The sequence below is a fragment of the Anser anser genome, assembly GCF_964211835.1.
Source record: "Anser anser genome assembly, chromosome: 3".
Classification (NCBI taxonomy): domain Eukaryota; kingdom Metazoa; phylum Chordata; class Aves; order Anseriformes; family Anatidae; genus Anser; species Anser anser.
In genome coordinates this window covers 58695339-58722547 of record NC_139722.1, presented here as the reverse complement: position 1 = coordinate 58722547, position 27209 = coordinate 58695339, and the positions used below count along the sequence as shown (strand labels likewise).

At 38.9% G+C, this 27209-nt stretch overlaps 1 protein-coding gene across 6 annotated transcripts in view; it reads left to right on the top strand.

Annotated features, from left to right (window-relative positions):
* PTPRK (protein tyrosine phosphatase receptor type K) overlaps window positions 1–27209 on the top strand; it is a 422368-nt gene that overhangs the window by 163281 nt on the left and 231878 nt on the right. For all 6 annotated transcript variants that reach the window (XM_083828076.1, XM_083828073.1, XM_083828074.1 and 3 more), the window contains exon 4: window positions 27069–27150. In XM_083828076.1, the coding sequence (XP_083684202.1) occupies window positions 27069–27150 (82 nt within the window). The remainder of the gene's footprint in view (window positions 1–27068; window positions 27151–27209) is intronic.

The following is a 27209-nucleotide window of genomic DNA, read 5'->3' as shown; positions in this document are numbered from 1 at the left end:
GCCCAAAGAGTTGTGGTGAATAGAGTCAAATCCAGTTGGAGGCCGGTCACTAGTGGAGTCCCCCAGGGTTCTGTACTGGGGCCAGTCCTCTTTAATAACTTTATCGATGATCTGGATGAGGGGATCGAGTGCACCCTCAGTAAGTTTGCAGATGACACCAAGTTAGGTGCATGTGTCGATCTGCTCGAGGGTAGGAAGGCTCTGCAGGAGGATCTGGATAGGCTGGACCGATGGGCTGAGGTCAGCTGCATGAAGTTCAACAAGGCCAAGTGCCGGGTCCTGCACCTGGGCTGCAACAACCCCAAGCAGAGCTACAGGCTGGGAGATGAGTGGTTGGAAAGCTGCCTGGCAGAGAAGGACCTGGGAGTATTGGTTGATAGTCGGCTGAATATGAGCCAGCAGTGTGCTCAGGTGGCCAAGAAGGCCAACAGCATCCTGGCCTGCATAAGAAGCAGTGTGGCCAGCAGGGCCAGGGAGGTGATTGTCCCCCTGTACTCGGCTCTGGTGAGGCCGCACCTCGAGTACTGTGTTCAGTTTTGGGCCCCTCGCTACAAGAAGGACATCGAGGTGCTCAAGAGAGTCCAGAGAAGGGCAACGAAGCTGGTGAGGGGTCTGGAGAACAAGTCTTACGAGGAGCGGCTGAGGGAGCTGGGCTTGTTCAGCCTGGAGAAGAGGAGGCTCAGGGGAGACCTCATCGCTCTCTATAGGTACCTTAAAGGAGGCTGTAGAGAGGTAGGGGTTGGTCTATTCTCCCACGTGCCTGGTGACAGGACGAGAGGGGATGGGCTAAAGTTGCTCCAGGGGAGGTTTAGGTTGGATATTAGGAGGAACTTCTTTACCGAAAGGGTTGTTAGGCATTGGAATAGGCTGCCCAGGGAAGTGGTTGAGTCTCCATCCCTGGAGGTCTTTAAAAGACGTTTAGATGTTGAGCTTAGTGATATGGTTTAGTGGAGGACTTGTTAGTGTTAGGTCAGAGGTTGGACTAGGTGATCTTGGAGATCTCTTCCAATGATTCTGTGATTCTGTGAAATGAGGAAAGTGCACTTCTTTGTTTTTAAGCTATGTAGAAGAAAGGTGAAGTTTTCTACTCTCAATTTATTCAACTTTTAAATGCCTCAGAGGAAGTTCTAATATAAAGGTATCTTCAGATATCAAATGCTATCCATGTTGTTGAATGTCATTCTCTCCTCCTACCTTTTTTTTTTTTTTTTTGTATATTAAAGAGGTCTCATTGAGGAATTTAATTTCTGATCCTTTACCATCTTCAGCCCTAAATGGGCAGTTGACAGAATGGTGGTTCCCATCATTTAGTGTCCCATAACTAACCACACTGAGAAGGAAAAAAAAAAAAAAGAAGGGGGTATCAGAAGGAAAAAAAAGTATGGATATCATTGATTTTTATTCTTGCTGTTTTCTTGTTGACAGCATTTTCTGGCTAAGGAAACATACATCCCATTAACTAAAAGATAGAAACCACTGAACTGCTGCTTAGAGGGGCAAACATTATTAAAAAAATTAATATCGCTTGGAATCTTTCCTCCTGAATGATCACAAATAACTGGATGAGTCTTCTGCCTTTTTTTTCCTCTTTCGTTCTCCTCATGTGTGTGTAAGTAGATTGCATTCTGCCCCTCTGAGAGGTGCACAGTAAAAGGATAAGAGGCAGCAGTTACAAATTTCAACAGCAGAAATTCTGACTGGGCATAGGGAAAAATGAGTGGTTAAGCATTGAAGCGAGTTGCCTGGAGAGGTGGTGGAATCTTTGTCCCCAGTGATTTTCAAAATCTTACTGGATAATCAGGTTGCTCGTGGTCGTAACTTTGAAATTGTTTTGCTCTGAGCAGGTGGTAGGGCTAGATGATCTCCAGAGGGTCTCTTCCAACCAAAGTTATTCTGTGAATCTACAGAAAACAGTCTACTTAGAAACAAGTTTACTTACAGCTCTTTCATCTACCTCAGTTTATTTTTTAAGGGAGGAGGCAGTTGTGGCAATACTGTGTTCATGTAGAACATTGTTAATTTAGGTCTTGGGTATTAAAAAGCAGCCACGATTTGGATTTGCAAGCTTTTAGAAAGATGTTGTCATAGTATTGCCCTGTCATGGATAGCGTTAATAGGTGGAACATAGCTCATTGTGGGACAATCCTGGGACAATCACATGGTCCCAGCATTTCATGTCTGGAGCCTCATGCACTGCTTCTGGAGTCACAAAGCACTTGTCTCCTGCTTCTTGGAGGCAATTTTGGTTGCTCAATTTTGGGTCAGCTGCAAGGGGGAGGCTTATATAGGGTTTTATGATTGGAAGAATTTGAGCAGATCTTTATGAAATTATTACGTAAAGAAATAGTCCTTTTCGTTTCTTCTTGGGACTGTTATCATCAGAATGATTCAGTTCTAGACTTGTTACGTTCATATCAACATTTGAATAATTATTAACTAGTTTCCTAGTCTGCTCTTTGCATACCATCCTGTCTATACAAATGCAGTACATCTAGGATGTATTTCACAAACACAACTGGTCCTGTAAAAGGAAAGGCCAGCTCTAAACACCTGGATAAAGATAGTTGCTCTTCTCTGCAGGGGAAGGACTTGGAGCTTTCAAGGCAACTTCTTAGGGAAGAAGAAATGAATGAGTTCCTCACTGATGACAAAGCTTCCAGTGCTTGTATGTGTTAGTTCTGTGATGGATTGGAAAATAAGCAGGAAGAAAATAAAGAAGGGGGGGGGGGGGGGGGGGAAGCTTTAACTCTTTTTCTGCTTTTACATTCTGTATATAAAGCAGTAGCTGACTCCTAAAAAGAAGCAGCTTACAACAAATATGTTTGAATTGAGCACTGTATGAGGTTGCAGAGTCTAAACTGTTTGTGATCTTCGTGGGTGGGCTGAAAACGGAAGTGCTAGGCAGTGCTCTTTGCAGTCATTGGCATGTGATGGCTCTTTGATTTGTATAAAACAGATTTATATTTTATTGATTCATGGCAAGAATGTTGTTATAACAGCAAGCAGCTTATTTACAAAGTGAAAATACGCAATGTAAATGACAGTGAATCAGAGAAGCATTACAGAAATGTGAGCAGCCTGGTATTGCTAAGTAAAGGCTGAAACAAACAAAACAATGCCAGTAAAATAAACACTAATTTGTTTGCTTACAGTATGTTTGGCAGATTATACATTGGACATTTCTTGGATAGAACGGAATAATTCCGGGTAGATGGTACTCCCGATAGATTCTGATTTGTTCCTAAAGAACGCAAATCTGGTATATAAAGCCAAGAGCAAAGCCAGCAAATGAGCAGGCTTCAGTCACTTAACTAATAGTGTGATCATTAATATGCATATGTGTTTTTTTAGCAAGAACTGTATCACTTACAGGTAGTAAATGGTACCAGAGAAAATAATTGCTCTCTTAGATACAGGCCTTATGTGGTTTGTTTGTTTGTTTGTTTGTTGTTTTAATGATACTCTTTATTTTCAACAACAATTATCTACTTCTGGTAATGTAGCTGATTTGGTGCATCAGCTGTGAATTTCTTTAAAGAATTTTACTCAGGCTTTGCTTTTGAATGACTTCACATCACCTTGATTGCTTTACCATTTTTCACTGTTTCTAAATATATATATATTTTTAATATATATACCTTTGTAGTTATTCTTGTAAAGTTATTTGACTCTTTTCAGACTGTACAATTTTACTCACAGTAGTGCCTAAGTCTAACTCTGGCTGTTTGGTTTTCCTTTTAAGTGGGACAAATTTGGCACTTGGATTCGTTGCTCCTATAGTAGTACTATTTGATCACTTATTTTTTTATCCCTGTTGGTTGTTTTTATTTTTTTTATATATCCTTTATACAGAAGAGCTCAAATAAATAGATAATCATTATTAAGTTAGTGTTACAGCCAAGTTCAATACACTTACCTGAAGCTGGCAAAATGTTGGCTAAGAAAATAATTTCCTTGCCTGTAATGTCATGCTTATTTTTGAAACAAAGGCTGTGATCCTTTTTTTAATAAATGAGCAGTTCTTGTAAGAAGATTTTAAGTGCAATATTAGCAACTAATAGATATGTGAGGTATTATAGGTTTCCTTAATAAGCATATTAAATACTCTCACTTTGTTTCCTGACCTGTGGGTGGAATGGTGGAGGAGAAGAAACAGTCTTTGTTTAACTTTTAATTCACATCTAACGTGAGTGAAGATCAGTAAAGGAGCAAGGCTTCTTCATGGCTTCACGGTCAAGAATCTAATGAATCTTCTGCTTCCAAGTACAGATAGATCCCTTAAATTTCCTGTATCTGTGCGCAAAGCAGTGTATCTGCTCCTTGAGCAAATCCTACCCCATCTATCTGCAGCAGGCTACCTGTCTGCGTTTTCAAGCCTCAGCCTGGCAAACAGCTTACGCTCCTACTGAGAAATAAGAGTTCAGACCTGTCTTGTCTGGTGACTATAAGCATGGAAAACAGACGCAAAATCAGAACAAGTAGAAAAGATATGGGAAAGGCCATGTGTGTTCAAAGGTGTGTAGTTCAGGAAGGTAGGAGTAGAACCAGTGACAGTTGCAAACGTATCCAGGACAAGGGTAAAGGATCATAAGATCTTGTAAATGGAGGTGTTGAATAAGTAAGTGAGCTGTGCTACACTGAGGCAGAGGTGCAGTGGAGACGTGGTAGTCCCTGTGTCATGTCAACAAGTGATGTATAATAGGTGGTGTAGAAGGAAAAATACTGCTTAAAATCCTTTGAGACTTCACTGTATCTCTACAAGTTTATTATTTTTAGCAAGGTGCTTTTCTTAACAGCACAGGGGAATTACCAAGAACTGTTTACCCACTGTTCAGTTGTGCTGTGTGCATGTGGCTTTTATATACACATGTATATATGTGTGTGTGTATATGTATATATGCTTTATTTTTACTTTTAGAAGTGAATATGTGGAATAAGTGCTTTGTTCTTAGAGATGTATTTAATTGCTGAATTTGTTGAAATAGGTGAGTTGGTTGCTTAGTCATTTAGAAATTTGAAATAATATGAATAAAGGTCTTCAGTGTTCACTGCGCAATGGAGTATTTAGCATTGTGTGCCTTTGAAAAGTGACTTTCTAAGGTAAATTGGTCTTACTGGTTAGACCAGACAAATTGTATGTTTTGTTGGCAGGGACAACCACAAATGATGAATCACTAGAGTTCCCACCTCTCAAAGAGAAAATATGGTGTAGTAGTTAAGCGGGATTTTAAGCTCCTTTTCAGCAAAGTGTTTATTTAAGGTGGTTAACTTTTAAACAGGCTCCAGCCTCAGTGAATTAAAGGGACATTAAAACAGGTATTTGCAGATAAATGTGTGACTCAAGAATGTTGTTTATTTTGGCCTTATTGTTTTAAGTGCCCATTCTAGACTAGCTGCTAGCAGTGGGACACTTTCAGCTTCTGGCTTTGTTTTTACTGTACTGGCTTACAAATAAAGATATTGCCTATGTAAGAAGTTTTCCACGCATCTATTTAAAAAACGTTCTAATAGCCTTGGATAGAAGTCTTTGTGGTTGTTCATGAAGTGGAACACTTTTAGTGGGAGTTATCAAATTACTGTCCTTCAAGATCTTTTCAGAAGATAGAAAAAGACACTATCTTTTGCAGAAAGGAGAGGAAAGAAAAATAGGAGATGGTTAGGGAAACTTTGGAGGAGAGGAAGAAAAGATAAAAGACCACGGTAGATTTGGGTAACCTTTTATTCTGAAAGCAATCATTTTGCACATATCTGAGTAGCTTGACTTTTGATTTTGAAAATTACATACAAAGACATCAGCTTGAACATAATGGTTACTTTTTTATGGAATGTATTTCTCATGAAGTAGATTAAGATGTTAGGTAAAACATTATTATATTCTAGAAATATTAGAATATTAGATATTAGGAAGAAATTCTTTACTCAGAGGGTGGTGAGGCCCTGGCACGGGTTGCCTGGAGAAGCTGTGGATGCCCCATCCCTGGAGGTGTTCAAGCCCAGGCTGGATGGGGCTTTGAGCAACCTGGTCTGGTGGGAGGTGTCCCTGCCCATGGCAGGGGGTTGGAACTGGGTGGTCTCTAAGGTCCCTTCCAACCCAAGCCATTCTGTGGTTCTGTGACATATGAGTCATAATCTTATTCACATGTAAGTGTTGGAATAGACTTCATTGGTTAGTATTTAGAGGTGACATGGAAATCTCTATGGGTGCAATATGACATTTCTTATTTGCACTTTCTTTAGACCATGTGCATTAAGAAACTTAATTTCAGCCAGCTGCTGTGAGCTTGATTTAACATAGCAGCAGTTTTTATGAACTGTTGCAACACTGACAATTTTTATCCAGTCCTCTCATTACCTTGTTCAGTAAAAGCACTGCTGGAAAATGCTGGTTTTTTTCTTCTGGTTTTGCCTGTTTTCAAGCTGAGTAGGTGAACTGATTAGCTCCTCCTCTGTTCACTATCAGAAGAAGAGTTTGAAACTAAATAAAAATTGAACAGCTGAAACTACTTAGTAAATATTTACTGTTTTTGATGTATGGATGTTTAAAAGCAAATGTTTGAGGCTGCACTCGAAGAAACACTACAAAGAACATCTCCAGAAGGAATGTGTTGTGTTTTTTTTCGTGTTAGTTAATATAATGGTTTCCATTATATCTCTGTAAATTGGTAAAAGCATGAAATGCTGTAATTTAATCTTGCAGTGACACAGTGATTTGCTGAAGAAAAGCTGTATGGAAATAAGCACATTGTATCTATCTCAGAAGCATTCCCTTTAATGTTACTTCTGTTTTTCTCCCTTTTAAATGGAAATGTTTGGTAATTGCAAAGTAGCCCTTCTTGTATCTCTTACATATTTCCATTACATTTAAGTAATATTCCATATCAGCAATTGTCTGTATTTGGTACTTGGTAAGTATCTGTTTAGTTAGCACTTTTCTAAAGATCAAAAATAACCATTTAACTGGTGTCCTTTGGTATTTCTTTATTTCATGATAGAAGCAGAGTGGTATTTGAGGCATAGTGGGAGACACTGATAGATTTATTTATTTAATGTGTATTTTGTAGAAGTGTGTTTTAAAAACTTGGAACTTCTTAATTTTTATTTTATTTTATTTTTTGGTGTTAGCTGTATAACTAAGCCTTAGTTGAACTAAGAAACTTCTAAGATGTCCCACTAGAAATAAATTTTACTTGAATTTTCTATACTACCTGTTGATGTTGGCTTATATTTGGAAAGTTAATTGATGAAAAGAGTATACTTTCTGTTCTCCTATGGACCTTCATATAGTGTGTGGATGAAATTTTTAAAGCAAATAGGAAAATCTTTCTTGAAGCTCTCTTACAGTGTATTGAAATCTTTTATGTTGCCAGAAATGGTGGCAATAATCAAGTGGAAAAAACTGTGTTTGCATGCGTGCATGTGCGTGTTAAGACCCAGAGGCATACGTAGTAAATTGCTGAGTTACAACAAAAGAATTTTTCTCAGAAGTGCATCCTGGATTTAAGAGCTGAGGCATTGAACAACTTACAGTAAGGCAGTGAATAAAAGATAAAGGGGAAGGAGGAAAAGAAGTCACAACTGTTAGTAAGGGATTGTTCTACATACCTTTCAGGCACAAGATGAATGGTGCCTGAGTTGCCTAGATATTCTGGCATCTACTAAATTTATTGTTCTGCAAATACCTTGAATTTTTTCGCATCCAAAGACCTGTTTACAGCACAGAGATGGATCACAGAGTTTTTCCTTCTTTTAGTTGTGTTGTCCTTATTCATCACTTACTTCTGTCAGGACTGTGATGCTTGGCTTTGTTTTTGTGCACAGAATTGACTAAACTTAAGCCAAGGATAGCTGGATGTGCCAAAGGACAAAATGCCTATTACTCAATACGTCGTGTTCGCCGTTATTAAACAGTAATCACTATCACTGAGGGGAACAGAAATGCTTTGAATAGCCCCGTCCTATCAGTGCTTGCTGTGAGCACAATGTACATCTTTTTGCCAGGTTATGTCACTTATTTTGCATTTGAAGCATAGAGGAGAAGCTGTCCTCTGTAGCCTCATTGGGTTGTAGCTATCAGCAGTTGCTGATATTGTAAAGGTGACATTTGAATGTTTTGTAATATTTTGGGGTGTTAGTCGATGAAACATTTCCTCTTTACTGCCTGGAAAGGAGTTGGCCATAGAAGTTTTTGAATCATATTTACGGTTCTCTAAGCAAAGTGTGCAAAAGTAGTTTTAGCAAATGTTATGAAATAAATTAAAAAGGATAGATTTTGTGTGATGTTTGTTTTAAAAGAATTAAATCTGGGTAGAGCTTCAGTGCTCAAATGTCAGGAGTTGAGGTATAAAGTAAACCTAGGCAAAGAGCTAAATGTGCTGCTCAGGTTTACAGTTCCAGATTGCTTTTCAGAAGTAATAAAGTATTGCGGCTTTAGCTGACAGGTGACTGACTGAATCTCTCTGGAGTGTTACACCACCATGAGACAGGAGATCTAATCACACTAGTTTTCCTTAAATCTCACAGGTACTCCTTATATAGTATTTTATGTGTACTTGGTTATTCTTAATGTTATTTGCTGAGTATCCCTAACAAAAATATAACTTACCTGACTGAGTAGTTAAATATAACATGTAATGGCTGCCATTTCAAGTTGGGATAATCGAGGAAAAAGTGCAGTCCACGAGCCAGCATGCTTTGCATGGGCGTGCGTGTGTTCTGCCATCTGTTTTCAAAGTCTGATACTATGTGGACTTTTTATCGACCTTTTGCCATGGGCACGTTTCGAGCCCTGCTGTGGAACAGGATGGCGATTGCAAGAACAGAGCTGACACACTCCACTGAGAGAAGATAATTATTGGTGCTGTATAAACAGCTTGGGGAGATAAGATCTGTTTGGGATCTCTGGGGTCCAAATAGCTGGGGAATGTAATCAGAAATCCTTGAAACCTTGGGCCGAGGTTTGGGCAGCAAGGTTTGCATGTCTGCTCTCACGTGTTTGCAGCTGCAAGGAGAGAGTCTGAAACATGACTGAAGTACTGGAAGCAAAGGGAAGTCCTGTTTATCGAACTGTTATTTCAGGAGGTTACTCTGATACTCGTAGTTTTATCTTTGTAGCCTTTTCCTATCCAGGGAAAGTAGAAGTTGCCTTCTTTGTACACAATGTGTACATGTGTGTACAAAGTGTGTATGTGGGGGGTGAGTTCAGTGTGTCTCTGGGTGGAAAATGGGCAGAGGAACTTAGAAAAGTATTATTCGTTGAGAAAAGTGTCAGAGAAGCAGCAGCAAAGTACAGCTCTCCAATTACTAAGCTGCTTAGAGACAGACTGTTAGAAGAGAATCTGGAGAATATGAACAATACAAATAACTGGTGAAATTTGTGGCTATTGTCTTCCTGGGACTCGTTAGGTGCTGGCTGTCACATGAATAGGTGTTTTGGAAGCTACGTAAAACCTTGGACTATCTGAAGAGAGATCTGGGGGCAGCGCGTGTTTTTTTTTTTTTTTTTTTTCTGGACAAAATGGTGATCCCCATTTTCATGTGTGATTTCATGAGAAAGAGTAGATCGCTTGAAGTTTGGAATTAGTGCTAACTGTATCATACTTTGGTGTCTTTGTTGTCCTGTGATGCCTCAATACTTGTGCTTACCAGCCTTGTTGTTCTGTCTATTTCATTCACACACTGGCCTTTTGCTTTCACTCAACTGCCTGAAGTGGAAAAAGCTTGCTTACTGCACCAGAAATTTCCCCACCATTTTATTGTTCTACTTTAAAAGCAGTAGAAATACGTCTCAGTTGATGACCGTTTTAGTGCCCGGCAGTGTCAGCACTGTAATGGTTGCTGTGGTTGTTTCACTGGCTACTCTCAGCGCGGCAGTCCAGCTGATGGAGCACATTGCTGTGATGAAGCAAGTGCAGCAGCTATAGAGCTCTGCAGTTTTGACTAGTTCGCCGCTTTCTCCTCAGAGGATGTAGCAAATGACTTTTCAGACAGTGTGTACTGATAAATAGCTAATACTTTCTGCACTTATTTCTGGGACTTACATCAGAATCGTCCATTAGAAGTAGGAAATTGAGAGGATGTTAAAAGAAGCGAGTTCTGCTGCAGCTGCCCAGTTTGTATGCAGCTCATGTGAGGTGCTCCATCTTCAGCTCTGCTAGGTGCTGAGCTCCATCTCACAGGTACTCTAAGAGGCAAGAAGTAACAAGATTTGCCCCCACTACATTTGTTAGGAGCTTGTGCTGTTTCATGCAGTTAATATCAAAATGTAAAAAGAACTTCTTGACTTCATTGTTTTCTCTTGATTGAGGCAGAGTACATGTGCTGCCTGTCAAGTGAAAAAAGGGAATGCAAAAAAAAAAAAAAAAGGAAGAAAAAAAAACCAACAATGACAATGCCTCAATAAAGCTTCTGCAAAGTCCCATTGCTACATGAGCAAGAGAGACCTCAGGTGACATCCTGAGAGAAAACCTCAAAGAAGACAGTATTATGGAAGCCAAGTGCTGGCAATTTTTAAAAAGAGGACAGTAAGACAGCTTGTCAGATGGGGATGGAAATGGATCTTAGTTTTGTCTGGGGATAAATTTAGGTGATGGTAGTTTTGCTGGGATTCAAGGAGTGGAAGATGAACTAGGGAAATGGAGGGGAAGAGTTGTGTATGTGGAGAGAACTCCATTGGAATTAAATTTAAATGAGAGTTAAGAAAGATGGAGTTGTAGTTGGACAGAACCTTACTTTCACATGGGCAAACTCTCTTGGGTACAGTCTTGGGAAAGAGTGGGCAGAATGAGATGGGTGAGGTAGAGAGTAGTCAGGAAAACAAGAAGCTGTCAGGAAACGTCTGATAGAGGGGAATGTTGGTACAAGGAAAGGTAAGGAGAAGTAAAATTTGCATTAGAGGGCTGCACATTATTTTTCCTGAATTTCTTTTATATTTTTCATCCCCTGGAAAGCTGTTGGGAAGTCTGAAAAGAGATATGAAGTAACTATTAAATGATATATATATATACGATACATACATACAATATGTAAAGGTTACGCTCTAAGTTACTTTTCCATGTTCATTTTGATAGGATGTTGTGCAGATTTACCTTGAGTTAAGTGCCTATTTCTTCTGTGGAGTGGAAGAGCTCATTCAATCCTGTAGGTCAGGTGCAGGTGTAAAAACATGCAATCAATAGCCATTAGTCTGATGCAGCCAGGATGTGTGGGTAGGAGAGCTCACATAAAAGACGTGGAAGAGAACTGGCTCTGCTGTAACTGAGGGAGAGAAGGGAGGAATCTGATTCTTCCATGTAGATCAGTTGAGCAATTAAAGAAAGCTCAATTTTGACACCTCTTCACAAAAGAGGTGTCAAAATTGAGACAGTTTATGCAATTCAGATTACTTGTTCCAAATGCTCTGTTGCTGAATATGTAAGAAAGTATTTGAAGTTGCTACTACCTGCAAATGGCATCCAACAGTATGACAATTTATCAACATTCATTCGATAAGCATAGTTAGTGTTCTCTAGGACACAACGCCCCGTTTGTTGTATGTGATCAGTATCTCGTCCAAATTTAAACTATATATTGACATATGTATGCACATGCATACATGCATCAATTACGAAACGCAGAAATGTTTGATTCTATGGTAGAATCAAATGTCTTGTTCTTTTCTCGTACAGAGATGTGTATATATATCTTGTTGAACTGCATTACAGCTTAGGCTTGTGACTTGATTTAAAACTTTTGTGAAGCTTGGTGTTCAGAAGAAATTCTATAAGCAGATGAAGGCCTCTAGGTTCTCATGTAGGGATGAATTTTGAGTAATTTTGTAGCATTTCTATAGAATTGTGAAAATAAATACATAAGCAAAGATATTTAGGTATGAGCATGAAGTAAATGTGTATTCCATGGAGATTGTTGCTAATTTACATGCATTTTCTAAGAGGAAATAGTAGCGAATTTATTGTATTGACATTAACCCTGCCTTCAGTATTTGTTCTGGTGGAGCAGGGTTCCAGGCTTTTGCCTGCATCTTGTCTGTGGTTATTAAAGTTGTGTTTTGCTGTTGGGAATTTCTTCAGGCCTGCAGGGAGTTTAACATAGGATCTATGAACCGAACATGATAATAATTGCCAGAGACTGTGGAAACCTGGGTCTGGTGACTAGGGAATCACCATTTCAGTCAGAATTCCTTATTTATTCCCCCTTAAGAAATATCTTTGTCATATATTATAAAATATCATTCAAGTGAAAAACACATTTTTGAACATAATGCAGCAGATTATGATACAGATGTAACAGGATCCATTGATGAGACCTTATAGTAGTCTTCCAGTACTTACGGGGGGAGGGGGAGGCTTACAAGAACGGAGGAGAGGGATTCTTTATCAGTGAGTGTAGTGATAGGACAGAAGGTAAGGGCTTTAAAAGAGGGGAGATTTAGATTAGATATTAGGGAGAATTTTTTACTCAGAGGGTGGTGAGGCTCTGACGCAGGCTGCCCAGAGAAGCTGTGGATGCCCCATCCCTGGAGGTGTTCAAGGCCAGGCTGGATGGGGCTTTGGGCAACCTGGTCTGGTGGGAGGTGTCCCTGCCCATGGCAGGGGGTTGGAACTGGATGGTCTCTAAGGTCCCTTCCAACCCAAACCTTTCTGTGATTCTATGAAAATGTACCCACCTCCTACCATCTGGAAAGGAGGACAGCTTAAATATAGGTTTTGATTTCTCCTCTAATTGCTGATGTCACATTATTTAATAACTTAGTATAGCTTACAATAATGAAAGATAAACCTTGAGAGTGGAGATTGTAAAATGTTTTTATTTTGGAATAGAAGTTTATCTCCAGAAGGTTACTAGTAAGGACGTCCTTCTCCTTTATCTGCTTATTGTAGATAAAAGTTGTAATTTTATGAGGTGAAAAGTTCATACTCATCTATGCAATCTTTTCCAGCCATTTAATAATCCATCTGTTAGACAAAGATTCCATAGGAATGTTGAAAATAAATATTGCAAATGGAAAGAAACTATGGTAGCAAGTTTGTTGTGTTAGTTAAAAATTTAATTTTCTTGAAAAATAGTAGTTGCTTGGTGCTTCATATCTGTTTTTCTGATTTTTTTTGAAGTTGTTTTAAAAATAAAAAAAAAAGAATTGATACTTTGTCCTTAAAATGTTCAAACGCTGTGAGCATGAAGTGGTTATTGATATTTTGCCCTCCTCTTTCTGTGGAGAAAAGGATAAATTTGTGGCCAGTAACAGTGGCCATGGGTAATACTCATTTTGGTAGACAAAAATCACAGAAACAGTAGCTTATGAGGTACACCTGCAGAGAAAGTAAAGAATGTCTGCTTAGTATCAATCTTGAACACTTTAAAAAATGAAAATAGTTTTGTTTCAGAATGAAGGAGAGACCCTTTTCTCTTGAATTTAGGATTCATCATTCCTTTATTTGATTTTTCATTTTAGTTTGTTTGCTCAAAGGCCAGTTGACATAGCCAGATGTCTTTGCAGACTGATGGATAGAGGGAAGGTAGAAGGGGAAAGGACTAATAAGATTTCAGTAGGTATATTCATGGTAAGGATTTAAAGGGGGACAGAAGGGGTTCTTTTCCCCCAAGTGTCTGTCTTGTTGATTCTTTTCGTACTGTGATGTGCCTGGCTTGACTTGTCAGTAACTTGTCTTCTCTGCTCTGATCAGCTTTCATTTATTCAGCTACTTAATAGCATCTAGCTTTTCATACTTCTTGCCAACTGATAATATAGGGTGAACAGCTGTAGCTTTCTGTTCTAAATAAATGGAAGAAACTATAAAGATTCTGCATTTAATTCTCCTATTATTAATGATGTAATGCCTAAAAGATCTAAAATTATCCCAGAATATATCTGAAAAATTCATTCTGAGGTAATGTAACATGTTGGCCTTTGCCAAAAGGCCAAGTAAACGAAGTCTGTATCATTCCTGGCTGATGTTCATCTTACTGATTTCACAGACCTTCCTTAACAGTTTCTGCAGCTATCTCTTTTGGTGCTTTATCATCTTCGCTATCAATTTCTGATTAGAACTATTTATTTGAAAAAGAAATATTTCACTGTCAGTGTCTCAAGTGCAAGTTTCTACTTTAACTAGTGAATTAGGAAATTAGTCCGACTTGTCTGGTTTCATTGACTAAGGCATGTGACATTGCACGTAAGCAAGTAATAGTGACAGTTTAAATGGTTTCAACTTTATTGCTCTAATGTTTTCAGAAATAAGAAGATTATTTTCAGAGAGACTTGTTCCATTGGAACATGAGTATCTGGAGGTCTGACATACCTAGTTTATCTAGAGGCCTTTCCAAGGTCCTTCTCTTTGGTCACATCAGTAGCTTCTTCACTAAAGGCAAAATCATCAAAACTTTGTGCGAAGTATACACCCTAGATGTGGCATGCAATTCCATTGTGCAAGAATATACTTTGAAAAATTCAGTTAGTGATCATATATGTTTATTTTTACAAACATTTTAAATTTAAAAATAAAAATGTATGGGTACCATAGTGTATCTTTGAAGATGTGTTCTGACTTTTAAAAGAGTTATTAGCTTATGTAGACAGAAATATGAGTTGGTTTATCCTCTTTCTTCTCCAGGTTCTCATATTTTCACTGCATCATGCTCTAGAAAATCACTATGTTTTGCTTTTTCATTCACAAGGGTGAATTTGCTAGGCTTCATTATCACTTTGCCAGCTATTTACAACTAATTTCTTTCAGTTGTGGTAGGAACAGAATAAAGGAGTTAAACTAGTTATTAGGTGTGACTTGGGGTTGTTCTTGTTCTATCTTAACCCTATGTGGGATTTATGCTACTTATACTAAAGTCAAAGTGTTGCCTGTTGATCTAATTTCTGCAAATCTACTATGGAGTAATGAATTAGGTGAGCATGGCTAACAGGATTTAGCTTGTATTCTGTTGCTTCACTGTGACAAGCCATTTTATATTTGTTTTCTTTGATGTAGTATGCTTCTAGAGAACTCAGAGGTGATAACTTCTCCATGCAATTGTTTCAGCTGTAAATTATGGTCCTGTGGTTATCCTTCTTATATATGGGTTTCTTGGTTCTGTAGTCATTATTGATAAACAAACAGTCATCACAGAAATACAGTAATGACTGTTCTCTTTAATTTCTGGTTCAGTAGAGGAAGACCCTAACAAAGCTTTAAGATATAAAGAAGCAAAAAGTAGATAAAAGAGGTAATAGTATTCAGGAGTCATCTCCAAAATGCAAGACAGTTGTTTTGTCATGGATTCTCAAACAGAAACAAATGTGAATTAGTAAAATAGGCTTAAAAAACTTTCCTCATCATGACTATTCAGGTACCAAATATCTCTGAGCTCAGTCTAAAAGCTCTGAGAGTAGGGCAGGATTGTTTGACATATATTGTGTTGTCTTTTGAAGGAGTCTGTCCTTCCTGTGGACCTCAGCTGTTGTGTGGTTATGGATAACACTTGTCATGGCTAAAAATGGTTGCTGGAGAATCCTTTGTAGCTCAGAATTTCTTTGTTGATAGATACGGTTCTAGTGGAAGGGGACAGCAAGGCTTTTTTGAGTTAAGTAGTACAGGTGACTTGCATAAACAGTGCTCCCATCACCCCACAAATCATGGGCAGGCAGGAATTATCCCAAACGGGCAGGTGTTAGTCAGGGACTGTCATTCTGGCAAAACACTTCTAGCAAATGCTTACATTACTATTTCTCAAGTGCCATACATGAAAATTTTCTGTTCACACTTTCTAAAGAGAAAGGGGTTACATGCAATCCAAACTACAGTAAATATCTTTTAATGAATGTTGTCAACACTGAATGTTAGCCCTTGTATTTAATGTCAGTGAAATCAGTATTTTGTGGGGTGAACAGCTTCACAACTGAATCACTGAATGGCTGGGGCTAGAAGGGACTTCTGGGTGTCATCTGGTTCCACCTCCCTACTCAAGCTCGGACACCTAGAGCAGTTGCCAAGGACTGGACATCTTTTGAGTATCTCCAAGGTTGGAGACTCTACAACCTCTCTGGGTAATCTCTTCCATTGCTCAGTCACCCTCACAGTGAAGAAGCTTTTCCTAATGTTCAGATAGAACTTCCCGTGTTCCGGTTTGTGCGCTTGTCCTCTTGTCCTGGCACTCGGCACCACTGAAAAGAGCCTGGCCCCATCCATCCTTTTTGTACTCTCCCTTCAGGTATTTGTGGACATTGATGAGATCTCCCTGAGCCTTCTCTTCTCCAGGCTGAACAGTCCCAGCTGTCTTGGCCTTTCCTTATAGGAGTCCTTTCATCACCTTGGGTGCCCTTTGCTGGACTCTCTTCAGTATGTCTAGGTCTTTCTGGTACTGGTACTGTTACTGTGAGCCCAGAACTGGACACAATATTCCAGCTGTGGCCTCACCAGTGCTGAACAGAAGAGGTAAAAGATCATGTTCCTTGATCTGCTGGCAACTTTCCTTCTAATCCAGCCCAGAACACCATTAGCCTTCTTTGCCACAGGAACACGTTGCTCGTTCATGTTTAACTTGGTGTCCACCAGGTCCCCGAGGCATTTTTCTAGAAAGCTGCTTTCTAGACAGTTGGTCCCCAGCATATGCTGGTCCTCAGGCACTTCTACCACTCAGTATGGTCATTCAAAGTTAATTGAGAATAGCCTTGCAATGACTTTGCCCTCAGCACTTGTGGGTACATCCCATCAGGGCCCATGGACTTGTGTATGTTCATTTTGTAAGTATTCTGTGACCTGGTCCTCTTCCACCAAAGGCATATCTTCCTTTCTGTGGACTTTCCCCTGAGTCTCTGGGTCCTTGGATTTCTGAAGGCCAGTCTTAGTAGCAAAGGCTGGGGCAAAGAAGGCATTCAGTACTTCTGCCTTTTCCCTGTCCTGTGACACCAGAGCCATTGTCCCATTCAGCAGCAGGGCTACGTTTTCTCTTGTCTTCCTTTTGCTGCTTGTGCACTTGCAGAAGTCCTTCTTGTTGCCCTTGACATCCTATGCCAGATTCAACTCTGCCAAATTCAGTTCAGCTTAGTGGATGTTGTGCAAGACTGAGAGCAAGGAAGCGTCATCGTCATCCCTCCTATGTCTTTAGACATAAGCTGTTTGTACAGATGGCTGTCATCTTCTGTATTTGTCCAGCACCAATTAATGCAAGAATACACAGGATAAAATAAGATGATGTATGGAATTAGGGGATGAAATTTTACTTTCATATCCTGAAGTACATTTTGGAGAGAACGTCAGAGTAATTTCCTACACAAAACAGTGCTATTTCTAGGGTTAGTATAGGCTGGTGCTGATGCAACGAGTACTTCCGTAGTACTGTTTGATATAACCTGTCTGTTGGTTCAAGTGAGTTACTTTTTTTTTTTTTTTTTAATGTTAAGTTTCTTTGCAAATATCTGTTAAACTATATCAACTAGATAGCCTTCCATTTGTAGTACAATAGATTTTGGTCTTAACCATCCTGAGTTAAGACTTCTTGTCATTATTCTTCACTTTGTTCCTGGTGACCCAGAGTACAAGATGTAGCACAGTCTTGCCTCTTGCCTTTTCTCGTTCTTTGTTCCCATCATGATGTTCACAACTTTTGTAATATAGGAAGAACATCAGTGGCCAACAGTCTTTGGCAACTGTATTCTGCTTGCAATTATTCTTTTCTTCTTATATTGGCAAAAACCTATGATCAAGCCTTTTTTTCTTTCATTTTCTTTTTTTCTTACTTTTTTTTTTCTTTGCTTTAAAGATTTTTCTCTAAATAAGCTGGGTACCATTTTTATTCCTCTCTTTCTGAAAAAAGGCTTATCTTCTCCTTCACTCTGGTATGAATGGACCCCTTACAAGAATGACTTCATTCAAGAACGTATCTTTTCAATTTGCTTTTTCACACTTCAGTCCCTTTTTGGGAGGGGCTCATCTTCAAATAAGTTGAATATGAACACTTTTGGTGGAAGCAACGGAGAGTGATAGCTCCAGTTTTAATTCATTTCAGTTTTATTATAGAGGAGCAGAAAAGAAAAGGGAAAGGAAAGGAAAGGAAAGGAAAGGAAAGGAAAGGAAAGGAAAGGAAAGGAAAGGAAAGGAAAGGAAAGGAAAGGAAAGGAAAGAAAGCTATGTACCAGCCAGAACATTGATTGGTGGTTTCTGGAATTAGAAAGTAGTTTTGAACAGTGTCTCTGTCTGAAGCAAGCAAATGCCTGGGTGTGGATTTGATGCCCTGCACAGGTGCTTCAAATCATTTTCATTGCTGTTCTGAAAATAAGTGATTTTAGCTATTTTCCTCTGATATGGACTGGAAAACGTTGTTTTAGAAAGCAATATGTAGGATGTAACATGAACCAGTGAATTTTGTCTGATGGTTTCAGTCTGTCATGTTGGCTTCTCTTTTTTTTTCTTTTTTCTGTTCATTGTACACTAATTCTATGATGCTGTCATTTTATTTTACTTGAACAAGGAAAATATCTCATGGTTTAGAAACTGGTAATTTTATTGATCTATGCAGATGTTACTTGAAGGCATAACGGTTATGATTACTGAGTATATTCAAATGAATCCTTAATTTGGCTGGTTTGAGAAGGAACGTATTCATGATGTGTATATATGTATGTACTTGTGTGTGTGTGTGCGTATATATAAATATATATAAAAATCTGTTTGGTTTTGCTCCACGTGGTAGGGAATTCCCAAGGGTCATTGAAGGGCAAAAAAGACTGACCTCTTCTCCAGTCTCAGCAGAGTATAGTGGCATCATGCCTGACTTGTACTGCTGCATTTTTATTTTAGCTAGGACTGCTTCTGTCCTGCTGGAAATGGTTTTCATAAAGTTTAGGTTTATCACAATAATAAGTATTAAATAACTCATACTGGTTCTTAGCTTATGTCTCTTATTGCTACTGTAACAGTTTTAGCATATGAATGTCATGATTTACAGTCCTATCAAGGTTTTTGTTTCCCATGGCTAAAAGTTCAAAGTGTCCTGACTTTGCACCCAGTATTATTCTTATGTTTAAATCTAAATCATTAAGTACTTTTACCCTTAAACAAATATTTCGGTTTATTGAAGATCTTGTGTTTGCAGACTATGTAAGCAAGATTTTTCTTCAAGTTGATCAAGACGTTGATCAACTGGTCAAGAGCAGGGTGGGGTTTTGTAAGACCATAAGTATTTCCAGAGGATAAACTACTGCTACTACAAAGCCAGAGCAGCTGCAACTCTTCTGTGTGTGGTGGTTTGTCCAGATGTTTTCTAAGCATGCACCTAGAAAGGCTTGGCATACACAGCTTAAGAGGAGTAAATGCAGATAAGTGGAAGGATGTGAAGGTTTTTATTTTTGTAGCGTTCCTAACTGTAATACCAGGGGTATCCAGGGGCACTAAATGTAGTCTCCAGCTTCCCCTGTATCAGATAACTGAAGATACATTCCCTTTCAAAGGTTTATTGGGCTTCATCTTAATTATGTATTTTGCTTGTGGAGGTAGCTTACTGTTAGCAATTCTCCTCATGTTTAAATTGCAGAACTTACCTAAAGCTTACCTACAACTCTCTCTTATGTCTCAAGAGACAATTTTAATGTTGCTGTTTAGCTGGGACTGTGTAGATGCGCTAGCTCACTTATGACTAGTAAGTTCTCTAAGGTTACATGGTCTGGGGTCAGGAGGACCCTTGGTAGGCATGTTTTCTGGGGGGGTTTCTCACCAGAGTGTGAACTGAGATGAATCTTGATAGTGCAGACTTTGCAAGGTTTGTCAGACCTTAGATACGTGTTTGGGGGTGTGAGGAGGTGTCTGCCAAGAGCCCCTGTGGATGACTCTGAGAGGTTTGATGAACCTGTAAGCCCTTGCAGGCCAGCTCTGCTGGTAAGGTTATAGGAGAGAAGACAGCCTTAACTCCTTCATCTTTCAATCTCAGAAGGTGTGATATTGCAGGGGAAAAAAAGTAATAGGGCAGTAGCTGACTTAGCAGAATTTAGGTCCCAAAGTTTTCACTCAAGTGTTTGATTTACTCTGCTGGAAATTCTCCTGGGCCCTGTCAGCAGCAAAGGCTGCCGCGCAGCATTACTTAAGCATTCAGATGGAAGTAATTATGTGTTCATGATTTCTAAATTAGTTCAGCAAAATGATCTATAACTTTCACAAGGGAAATGTTTTTTATTATGTCAACAAAGTTTTTGTTATGTTAGGTAAAAATTTATTTCGTTGTCCCTTCTTGTTTTCAGCTAGCTTTTGTTAAGTATTTCTTTTGTAATGTGATAGTATCTTCATGATTATTTTATTTTTTTGTGAATAAAATCTTTTCTTTTTTTTTTTTTAAATGTCCTTAACGCTGCAAAAGCATTAAATAGAATTAGAACCTTGTCACTGAATGGGATTTGTTGATGTTTTTATTGTTTTCTGCATAATTGGTCTTTCTGTTGATGGTTTTTCATCTGCGGAAAGCTATTTTACTACAAAACAAACAATGTGTTGTTTAATCTTAACCAGTTCTATAGTATAAGTACTAACTTGTACTATAGTTGGGGTCACTCTACTGTGCTTTTACAAAAATTACTTAATGAAGGAAAAATGTATATAGTAGAAAAAAAATCATTGAAATTTTCACACTAGATACGTTTATGAAAGACTAAGTGTTTAGGTCTGGTGAGGTTAATAAGCTCCACTGCTCCTCTTGGTTCTAAGTCATTTCTTCATTCGCTTTGTTCACAACTTAAATAGAAAAGATGTGGGAGCGTGGTCAAAATGCATGCTATCAGAATTTGTGCATACTGAAGCAGTGAGGAAAGAGCACAAAGTTTCAAGTCATTGTAGACTGTACTTGATGATCACCAGTTCATGTTTTTGTTGGTTGGTTGGTTTTGTACTGCTGTCACACAAGATACCTTATGTTTGCATAGAGCTCTCTAATACAACTTTCCACCAAGCATCAGAATTGATCTATTTACAAATTTAATTTCAGATAATTAAACTACTAGAAGCCCTCCTATAGCTGAACAAAAATGGTTGCAAATTGAATGCCCTGTGGAAATTGCAAGATCTAAGTGTTTCCACTTCTTTTTTTTTCTTATTTCGATCTCAAAATCCTATTCAGCTTGTTTTAATGATGCATTTTAGAACCTAGCAGGAAAAATTGGTCAATGAAACACTAGGTTTCTGTTGTAACTAAGATTTGACTAATACTGACTTTTGTCCAATTGTTATATAGATGCTTCTTCTGTATGTATGATCATCTGATAAGACTGTCTTCAAAACTTTGAGACGTTCCAGCATTCTTCAGTATCTCAACTAGGCAGAACTAGTCAATTGGAGGAGGGATGAGGAACATCTCAAACTATACTGAAGTAACCTACTTGGAGGCAGTGGTTTCTGAGCCTCCATCCCTGGAGGTCTTTAAAAGACGTTTAGGTGTAGAGCTTAGTGATATGGTTTAGTGGAGGACTTGTTAGTGTTAGGTCAGAGGTTGGACTCGGTGATCTTGGAGGTTTCTTCCAACCTAGATGATTCTGTGATTCTGGTTTACATCAAGAAAATAGCTTTTACAAAATCTAGAGAGAATTAGGTTCTAAGGTTAGGTATCAGATAAAGCAGTAAATGGTATGTTAAAATGCTGAATCTAGAGGTATGAAAATGAGCTGTGAATGCTTTCTGGAATATAGGTATGTAAGCCAAAAGCCAGAGGGCCATAGGTTACTAAGTTTTTGTGCAGAATAGCCGAAGAGGTAATGGGCTTTCTGGGGCATGGAAGATGCATTTTCTGCTCTCCTGGTGGATGGAGCTGGGCTGTGAATTCAGGGACACACACATCTAGAAGCATGACTGAGATAAATTGTGATTTTTAATGTGCATCTTTCATTCATTCCAGTTTGTCCTGCAAAGTTTGATGTAAAGCATGCATTGCAGAGAAATTTGGACCTTACTTTCCTATTTCATGTTGAACTTTATAAACTTTGGTATACGGAGTTGTCTTCCTCTTTCCTGGCTGCATTTTGTACATAATTTGCCAGATGTGCTTTGGGAGTGCCTCAAATGAACTAATAATGAGAAAACCTAAAATAATCCTGCTAAGAGTTAAAAAAATAAAATATTGGTGAACTCTGTTCCTTAAGATGTTTTGTGTATTTCTGCAAATGCAAGCTTAGTCTTCATTGTGATTATAGGATGCAACGTTAGGGCTGTGTAGGAATGTGAAGATTTGTGTAGTCGTTAAACTTCAGCAGCTAAATCCCTTCGGGCATCTCTGCTGCAATAATTACTATTTCTTGCATTGCATTCAAATACTGTTGAGTATTTAAGTGTTTCAGAAACATTTGTTTGTGGAATAAAATTAGATGAAGAGTGATTGTCATCATCTGTGTTTTAGAGTTGGGCTGTGAAAATGAATTATGTGCTATTTGCAGTGCCTCATATGAGACAACTAGAATCTATTCGCTTTTTTGTGGTATGTCGCACATCATACACTTAAGGTGACTTCAGCTTAATTTTCAACTTTGGATCCCTTCAAAGAGGTCAGCAAGTATTATGGGTAAGGGTGATCTCACTAGTAGAGGCTTCCAAAAGGCTTTTAACTAGGTTCCTGTACAAAAGCTTGTAGTGAAACTAAACTGCTGTTCTATGAGAAGAAAGATATTTCCATAGATAGATAATTGTTTAAAAGAGGAAAAAAAGGAGGTGCATATAAATTGTTAATATGTCCAGAAGAATCCACTGGGCTTCTACAGAGACTTGTGTCTTTCAACACCTTCATAAGAGACCAGGATAAGGGCAGAGAACAGTGACAAGACAAAGGTTTGCATATGAAAGCTACTTTAGATTAAGAAGGGCAATGTCTAATTTTGAGGACCTGAAGAATGACCATCACAATATCGCCAACTGTGAGTAACTGGACAATAAAACGACAGGCACATTTTGATAAAGAGAGAGAAAATACTGCACACTGCATAAAATATGAATTTCACACATGGAACGATAGGCTCAGAGCTTACCATTAGCACTCTGCAGTAAGATCCTGTGGTTCATAAAAATATCAGCTCAAAGCCCAATGATGGTCAAAAAAAGCAAATGAAATTTTAGAGATTGTTAAGGAAGAAGTTTGATGTAAGTTAGGTAACACTATTATGCTGTTGTGAGCATGATTCACTCACATCTCGATTACTGTGTGCCAGCTCTGTTCTCATTTTCTTCAAAGCGTATAGTACAATTAGAAATAGGTTCTAAGAAGGATGACAATGATAATCAAGGAAAAAAGGAATGGCTTCTATACAAGATTGAATAATATGGGACTCCTCAAACTTTAAACAAAATGACCCTGGAACATTAATAGAGATCTGCAATGTTGTGAATAATACAGCAGGATGTTTGGGATCGATTTGTCACTGATTTGGGTCATTAAACGAAGTCAGGTACAAAGCAGACAGGTACAAATTGTTCTTCGTGCTACCAGTAGTAAACCTATGGATGTTCTCAAATTATACTGTGTACACTGAAAGCTTGCATGGTTTTAGGGGTAGAATGGACAAATATGTGGACAAGAGGTGCATTGGGGATGGCAAAATACATAGGAGCATGCCCAGTTCAGGGAATTTTAACATTTCATTTGTGATTGAATTCATTCGTATCTGAATTCAGGCACTTCATAAACAAGAGCATGCAATTCTTTTTGAAGAAGTAAGTAACTATTTGAGCACCACATAGGAACTGTGTAGAAAACTCAGGGATGAAATGTAATTCCCTTGAGCTGCATATGAATTATCTGAATTATTCAGCATTTCCTATTCTCATTCATTGCACTGATGCCTGTAACCAACAAAACAGGATAACTGTCTCCAGAAGTCTTCTGTGTGCAAGCCTGACTCATCCCCAGGAAACAGTCTGTCCTCTCCATTAAAGGAAGCAAGTGTGTCTCAGAAAATGCACTAAATGAGCATGTAATTAAATTGTAGTAAGTGAAAGGACATTTACAGTTGTGCAGGCAAGTAAGGCTTTCTGGCTGGAGTGATAGTCTGAATTATTTTTCAGCTACAATACAGGTGTTTAAACCATTCTTTCTAGGACTGTAAACTGAAAAGCAGTTCAGACCAGCTGCGGGGTTCACTCCCAAAGCACTGGTGTTTTGTTAGGATAAACTTTCTCTGGTGAAAGGAATAGTTGAACAGTCTGCTTTTTCTCGAGTATTGTGTGTATACGTGAGGAAAAAAAAAAACTACCTCAGTTTCTGGTCTGACTTCTCAACATTTTAAATTGCTGTCTTCATCTATATAAATAATTCCTTGTTTCCATTTCCCTTTTTAAATGTGAACAGATGTTATCAAATTAAAGCCTGATGAGAATTTTGTGACTGAGCTACACCTTTTACTATGTAGTGTCTATAGCCATAGATGTTTTCTAGTTGTATTTATCACAGAATTGTAGGCATTGGAAGGGACCTCAAGAGATAATCGGGTTCAACCCTCCTGCCAACTCAGGTTCCCCAGAGAAATTATATTCCCTAAGTATACCCTAGAGAAATTATATTCCCTATTTATACCTCTTAGAAATGTAACTAAAAAAGAATGCAAAGCTGTACGTGTGAAGTCTTAACTCTTTAATATCTCTATCTTTCTATCCTTTTAATCACTTCATTTTTCCTTTGATTACCTGATAACCATTACTCCCTTTAACACTCTGTAGATTTCTTGCCTTTCTCCTTTCCCTCTTTATTTTCCGTTTTACCCTTTTTTTCCCCTCACCCTATGGATCTCAGTGTCTTTATCTTTTTCTTCCCTGTGAACTTTTCTTCTTTTGGCAAGGGATTAATTCAATGAATCTGGAAGATTTGGGGTGAGGTGGTAAATTCCCACCCGTGTCCCAAGAAATGTAACGCTTTCCCCTCTGGTCCCCTGTTCAGGAAATTATCAACATACAGAGGAGGGATGCACATGAGGCCAAGCTTCTCTGGGAGCTGAGTCAACATTATTTCAAATGAATGAATAACAGCCCAGTTCAGAGTTGGATGTAAATTTAGCCCACTGTTTAATATAGATGCTCTAAGTTTTTAACAGAAATTTGAGAAACAAGTTTTTTCATGTGTGTGATAAAACTGAAGTGGGTTGTAAAGAAATTGGTTAGTTGGAAGGGCTTTAAATATAATTTATTTCTTACTTATTTTTCTGATTGTCTTCATACCATATTACCATTAAAAGAAAAAAAGGGGGGAAAAAAGAAAAGGGAATGGATCCAGGTGTAGTTGTTAGAGAATGGAAGACATTCACGTTGATGTTCCTTAGTGGGGAGAAGTGTTAGCTCTCTGAAGAAGTCTGAGGAGCTGGTGGACGCCGTTAAATAGTGCTCAGGTTGGAGAGGTCATAGTGCAAGGGAATGAAGTAGGACCCACAGGCACTGAATTCCTTTCCATTGAGCTGTTGGCCATCACAGGAGGAGGAGGAGGCGGATAATGAAGGTTTTTTTGCCACTTAAGTGTAGTGAGTAAAAATAATAATAGTAATTAAAAAAAGCAAAAGTGGAGGGAAGGGCAGACAGAATGTAAGCAAGAAGTTCTGGAGAAGTTGGAATAGGGATTGTGCCTGGTGCTCTGAAAGCGTATGTGCCCTGCAGGCTTTCCCTTTCTGCAGTCTGTGAACAAGCTGGGGGGGACCCTTTGAACCCATCGTAAACACGCCTATATCTACTTTTCTATGCAAGCTTTTCTTCCTTATTCCCATGGGAGGCTGTGGAATTAGCTCTGAGTATAAGGAGGCTGACTGCGATCCCTTTGGTGAGAAGAGAAACTGCGCTTCGTGTCTGGGTGGGATGTGAGGCTGAGGAAACGGACTGAGAGAAGCAAAAGCGCGCAGAGGTGTTACTGATGCGAGGTTCCCAGCCAAGCTGCATAAATGCCAGGCAGCTTGTCGAGGACCATAATGATTATGAATGAAAGATCCGGAAGGCGCTCCAGGGGTTGATGAGAGCTGCTTGCTCCCAGAACTGCCTTGTGGGTGAGAGAGTGCAGGGGCCATTACTTCTTCTTCAGGTGTGGTTTCCCCAGTGGGAAGCTCCAGGAGGGGTCCTCGATGGGGATTGTGTTTGGCCCCTCAGCTGCAGGGTACCTTGTACTGTCAGCCTCTCGCCCTCCTGTTCTATTGCACTGCCCCAGGAACAAAAGGTGTAACCTACAGAAGAGTTGATGTATAGAGCAGCTGACTTGCTCTGAGCCTGTCTTGCAAAGAAGACCCCCAAAAGATACTTACTTTGGGCAAGCACTACTACAAATTTCTATCGTATCACTTGAATCAATCTTGCTGTGCTTTCCTGTTTTATATCTTCCTTTTAGTTTAGGTGTTCATGCTTCATACTTTATTTTTTTCTATTTTCTTTCCCTTTCACTGTACTCTACTTTTCTATCACTTTGACAATTTATTCTGGGCAGTTTGATGTTACCTCATTACATTTGTAGCAGAAGATGGCTCTGTACTCTGGAGCAGTCCAAGAACAATTTAGAGTGGGACTAGAAGCTGAATGTGAAGACAATGTCTTCTTTCGCAATTTCCTTATTGCCTTGCAAGAATAAAGAATGAGGTTGATGGCTGCTGCAGAGCTCCTGCTACAGCTGTTCTTTTCATTGCCACTGGGGAGTGCTGCACTGTTTCTGTGCTGCTGCGTGCTTTCCTTTACAATTATGCTGCAGAAAGTTACAGGAGAGTGTGGACTACCCTGTGACCCCCAACAAGTATACAAAGTTTGTTAAAATTTGTGATCCTTCGTGTTCTGTGATGTTGAACCTGTCTGAAAGTAGCAGCGTTTTTTTTTTTTTTCAGAGTTGACTCATGTTTATACACTTAGTGGAGTGAAAACAGCATGCTGTTAATTGAGGTAATAAACATGCTTTTCTGTTGTGCCAGAAGCATCAAGTCCAAAGTAAGTCACGTATATGAACAGTACGGAAGTGCAATACATTAGGTAATAAATATTCCATTCAGACGTCAAACCTTGTAGGAACTTCAACTAAATGAAAAAGGCAATGTGTCTTATATCTACACGCTTGCCACTGTGGGAATTCTGTAGAAATGAGTGTTGTAAACATTTTTTGTTTCATTTTGACAGGTAATATTTGAAGCTGAAGTCTCAGATGGGAGAAATGGCTACATTGCCATTGATGACATCCAGGTTCTGAGTTACCCTTGTGGTAAGTAATGATTAAGAGCTGCATTTTTCTCTGTCTTTTCAGGACATATTTGATATTGC